Below are 5178 nucleotides of genomic sequence, written 5' to 3' on the forward strand. Positions count from 1 at the left end.
TCCACGCTTTAAGCCATATTGATATGGAGTCAAAACTAACGAAACTCTTAAAATACTATTAAGAAACACAGTTCCTAAATTTGGAAAGAAGGAAAAATGAAAAGGACATACTGGTATTAGATGCCAAGTGATGATTAAAAGACTAAACTGAACTCATCTGCCTTTTCCCTCATTGTGATTTTCCCTCGTTACGCTTTCAATTATTAACTGCTTCAAGTTCAACACCTATCTCTTCTAGGCTAGAGTTTCATTTTCAATTTTAAATATCTTACCAAAACCAAAAAAGAATATTTACTAACGAAATTCCCCAAACTATGGTTAGTCCAAAACCGGAGGGCAAGGGAACGGTGCCCTGCGGTTTCTGCAACGAGCAAATAGCGGTTCTCTACTGCCGAGCTGACTCGGCCAAGCTTTGTTTATTCTGCGACCAGCACGTGCACTCCGCGAACCTGCTCTCCCGCAAGCATCTCCGCTCTCAGATCTGCGATAATTGTGGCACCGAACCGGTTTCCGTTCGGTGCGCAACAGATAGTTTGGTTCTTTGTCAAGAGTGTGATTGGGACGCGCACGGTGGTTGCTCTGTGTCGGCCGCACACGATCGCACCCCCGTGGAAGGGTTTTCTGGCTGCCCATCGGCTCTGGAGCTGGCTTCGGCTTGGGGATATGATCTCGAAGAGAAGAAACTCTCTGATCAGAGCTGGAACAGGGACTACCAAGATTTGATGATGCCAGCGGTGGAATCGTGGGCCTACAAAACGAGCGTGCAAGAGATGATGGTACCTTACGATAGTTTTAGCTACGGGGAGATGTTGAAGAAGCAGAATCTCGGAAGTGGGAAGTGCAAGCAGGTTATTTATAAGCAGCTTGTGGATTTGATGAAAAGAGATTTCATGGGCGGCGTTGTCGCCGACGGTGGCGGCGGAGTTGGGGAGAATCTGGTGTCAAACGTGGAATCAAACGGCAGCTTTTTGGCTCGACAAGACGTCATACAGCCGCAACTGCAACAGGAAACGCAAACGCCGTTTACTTCTTTGCTTATGATGCAAACGCAAGAGAGCGAACGCATTGTGGATGGAGTAAATGTATTGTGGAATGGTAATTTAAATGTTCAAACTCCTCAGGTACTTTTTTATTTTATTTTATTTTATGAAAAATCTTACCAGCAGTAGAAATTTTAAACAGTGACGGCATGTTGGTTAGAATTTTTTACAGATATGGGATTTTAAGTTAGGGCGGTTGAGGGGTGAGGAAGAGTGTAACAAATCCCAATCGGAAGAAGTTGGGTACGGGGGAAGTGATGCTGGTTTCAAGATTAAGAATTTCAGTGAACTTATGAAAGACACGTCTTTGACAAATGTTAAATTGCTGGGAGATATTTGCCACATCAACTACCCTCCTACTTCACAAGACGATATGGCTTCAGTCAATAATGTGTGTTCCTCCCCACTACCCGCCTCCTTCACTTTCTTATTAATCTCTCGTGTGATTTTGTCTAATAGCCTTACGTTGATTTAAAATTTTCTTATTGTTATACTCTTTTCCGTACAAGTATACTTTTTCTTCACTCGGTCTGGCAAAGTGTATCATGTATAGCACCATATAATAATATTGCAATCTAACAATAGGGGATGTTGATTAGTTTTAGAGAGACACCGTTTCTTTTTTACTTGCTTGATTTATAGTGTATACGTGTATCCTGTTTTCAAATTCTTAATAACATATATAATTAATACGACCATGCTATATATACCCTGCTTTTCTTATTCTGCATAATTAATGAAAAGCATTTCGTCTGTACGCATAATATCTAGATCCTTTATTGGAGTTTCTGCGGGTATAACATGTAGATGAGAAGCATGAGAAAGATTAATACAAATTGATACTCTTTTGTGAATTTGAGATATGCAAGCCAGCATAAACCCAACCAATGACCTTTATTGACCTTACTGTTTGATGGGTTATGTAGATGGTCTATTTGCTCCATGTTCTCTTTGTTTGATATATGTAGGATCAGGTCAGAACTTAGAATTTTGATTGGAAATTGTTGCACATATGACTGGGCAATCTCCTCCCATAGATGCAGTATGCTAGCTTTGTTTTTGCCAATTTTAAAGACTTTTTGAGTATTGATTATGGAGCTTGAAAATGCAGAATAACCCGAGTAATCCAGGTGCAAATCAAGGACCAGCCACATCTGAGAGCAACAACATACCAATAGCAAGGCCATCTTCGGGTGCAGCTTTTGGTAAAACCAAATGTTCTAGCAGTTCTAATGATGTTCACTTCATGCAACAACCTTTCCTTGTGAAGGGTGCCCAAGCAAGGCCAGCAGCACCTAACAAGGCTGATCTTGAGTTGCTGGCACAAAACAGAGGCAATGCCATGCAACGCTACAAGGAGAAGAAGAAAACACGAAGGTATCTTTTCCTTTCTGGTTTGCTTGTTATCATCAAATAACCGTTTTTTATCAAAATGATTTTGTTGTTAAAGTTTAACCCATGCAATAAATAGGTATGATAAACACATCCGATATGAATCGAGGAAGGCAAGAGCTGATACTAGGAAGCGAGTGAAAGGTCGATTTGTGAAGGCTGCTGACGCTTCTGCTGGATAAAGCTGTACGGAAGTGATCTCCTTGCTCGGATTGCTCTGTATATATTTCTTATGTTCGTCCATAGTAAATGTATAATTTAGCATTCCATATTTCTCGCATTTGTTGCCTGCTTGTTCCATCAAATTCAAAAATTAACCCTCTCCTAACTAACACCTCAAACAGGGGATGTTTTGAATTATGGTAGGGAAAAGGCGGGGTGGAGGATGTTTGTGCTTGTGGTGTGTGGCTGTCTTGATGCGCTCTGAGGCCTTGTTTGGTTCATGGAATTTTTCGAGTAAAGGAAAATGAAATGTAAGGATCACATTTTCTTATATTTTGTGGCGATGAAAAAACATGAGGGAAACTTTAACTAAAGAAAATATAATGAAAGGCAGTAACAAATTATTTCTTTTTCCTCTCGAAAGAATGAAGAAGAAAAAGGAAAAAACATTAGGGGAAAATTTATTAGATGCTGTTTTCGTTCATCCCGTATCGTTTATCTCTCCTTCATCCGTACAGTTGTAGCAAGTAGACATTTAAGGACCGATCAAAGCCAAGGTCCCCGACAGAACCCACGAATTCAACGAAGCGGTGAATATTTGGCGGGGATAAGGGGTGAATATTTGGTGGCGATGACTATGAGATCATTTGGATGCGCAATAAGATTGTTAATAAGATTATTTTGATGAAATTAAAAATAATAGTGACGATAAGAATAATTATTGTAATATTGATATTAAAATCAGTAATGAAATGTATATTTAGATGTAAATATGTCGGTGTCGATTAGATGAAATATAATATAAAAAAAAATCATTAAAGAAATTAAATTAAAATTTATTTGTAATGAAAATTTAAAATATATCATTAATAAAGTTAATAAATAATTAAACATTATTAAAATTATTTTTATATTAAATAATAATTTTTTAAGAAATAAAAAATAAAAAGAGTGATAGTAATATATCAAATAATTATTTTAAGAATTGATACTAGTATATTCACAAAAATTGAATCTTCACAAAGTACAGTTTAATTATTTTTTATTTTTTATATTTATTTATATGATGATTTTTATATAACAATAATAATTATTCCAAAAGACAATAGTATATTTATCATATAAAAATTAATTAATATTTATTTTCTTTATCATTTATGTAAATATTTATTTTAGTTAACTCATATTAATTACAAAGATATTAGTTTTTTATTTATTAATTTCTTATTTGATTATAGAATTATTTATTTTTTTGTGTATTTATTCTATTTTTAATTATTTAATAATTATATTTTATTATATAATTATAAATTTTATTTATTGTATTAAATTAATAAAATATAATCATAGTTATAAAATGAAGAAGAAAATCTAAATACATTTTCATCCCTAATCTCAAAAGCAAAAAACAAAACGAATAGACTTTTTTGGAAAGGTAAAGGATGGTAGAGGTGAGTTTTTTCACTGGATCTCAAAGTACCAATCAAGTATTATAATTGCAGGGCAGTGAAAATTAATTTGTACCATACCGTAGATTTAATCCAAAAGGATGATAAGTTCAGTTTAGGGTTTTAATCATGTCTCACCATTGACAATCATCATCCAAATGAGGCTTGTAACTATTAGTAATTCTTGAGAGCCATAGGTGCTCTATATATATATATATATATATGGATTTGCTTACAGCTGCTTCCATCTCTTTAGTCTTTGTAAAGGAACTTTTTTCTTTAATATTAATTTCTTTGGTTAGACATTTGAGGTTGGGAGTTTTCAAGTTATAGATCAAGTATTTGCTTTTTTTTTTTTTTCTGTATCAGTTGGCTTTTTTTAAAAATAATTGGATCACTTAGGTGTGATTGGTCTTGTTAGGTATAAGTTGTTGGAGTTGTATTTTAATTTTAATATTCTTAATTTCTTTTAATAAAATGAAAAAGAATGTAACATTGCAATTTAATATTCTCTTTTGACCAATCTAGTAATGAAAAATTTTATCCAAATTTTTTTATATCCAAACAAACTAAAACTTTTCATTTTCCCTCTATTCATTTTCTGTTAAAAAAACTTTCCAAACTTTCATGAACTAAATAGCCTTACCTTATAGTTTCTTAAGCGTAAATGAATGGAATTTTTCTGGTATAACAGCCCTACTTGCTAAAATAAAACAAGAAAATTGTGACATTGTTTGACTGGTGGATTGAGATAATCGAGCCTAAACAATCATTAATTTGGTAGAACTCAAAGCCACACTTTAACTAGTAAGTGTTTTTGAGCTCTCTTGTATTCTCTCAAGTTTTGCTTAGACTTTTTTAGCTTATTTTTAACTAAAGTGAATCTAGTTTATTTTTAGAAGAATAGTGTTACAAGAATTGTACAAGAGAAGGCACCTTAATTTTTTTTTTTATAGGAGAAGCATTTAACCGCAATAAGTTTAATACATGAAGTGCGAATTTTCACATTAACCTTATGCTAACTAAATGTACCAAAACAAGGGAAACTCTTTCTTGTTTTTATTTCCTCTAATTTTTTATCATATTAAAATCAAATCAAGTTCAACTTAATTTGTCCTAATTTTAATCTTTTATAA

At 33.8% G+C, this 5178-nt stretch overlaps 1 protein-coding gene across 5 annotated transcripts; it reads left to right on the plus strand.

The window, feature by feature from the left end:
* LOC111290585 (zinc finger protein CONSTANS-LIKE 14-like) lies at nucleotides 1-2925 on the plus strand. Of its 5 annotated transcripts, none has more exons than XR_002690288.2 (5): nucleotides 9-1121; nucleotides 1201-1431; nucleotides 2152-2417; nucleotides 2512-2683; nucleotides 2777-2925. XR_002690288.2 is itself a non-coding variant. In XM_022881964.2 (4 exons), exons 1-4 carry the CDS (start codon nucleotides 315-317, stop codon nucleotides 2612-2614), a joined length of 1395 nt encoding a protein of 464 aa, XP_022737699.2. In that variant the 5' UTR covers nucleotides 1-314; the 3' UTR covers nucleotides 2615-2925. The 5 variants fall into 5 exon arrangements, 3 of the variants coding, with proteins under 3 accessions (XP_022737699.2, XP_022737705.2, XP_022737681.2); XR_016328609.1 differs by having other exon boundaries at nucleotides 10-1121; nucleotides 1213-1431; XM_022881964.2 differs by having other exon boundaries at nucleotides 1-1121; nucleotides 1213-1431; nucleotides 2512-2925.
* Nucleotides 2926-5178: the final 2253 nt, after the last annotated feature.

The sequence above is a fragment of the Durio zibethinus genome, chromosome 16, assembly GCF_047325235.1.
Source record: "Durio zibethinus cultivar Kanyao isolate XHJ-2024 chromosome 16, ASM4732523v1, whole genome shotgun sequence".
In the NCBI taxonomy this organism is placed as follows: Eukaryota; Viridiplantae; Streptophyta; class Magnoliopsida; order Malvales; family Malvaceae; genus Durio; species Durio zibethinus.

Bases quoted from the DNA above. Each gene is read 5' to 3' on its own strand.
- LOC111290585 (XM_022881946.2), top strand. From the start codon at position 315: ATGGTTAGTCCAAAACCGGAGGGCAAGGGAACGGTGCCCTGCGGTTTC. The intron at 1,122-1,200 runs GTACTTTTTTAT...CATGTTGGTTAG, and splicing joins TAAATGTTCAAACTCCTCAG to AATTTTTTACAGATATGGGA. The intron at 1,432-2,151 runs GTGTGTTCCTCC...TTGAAAATGCAG, and splicing joins ATATGGCTTCAGTCAATAAT to AATAACCCGAGTAATCCAGG.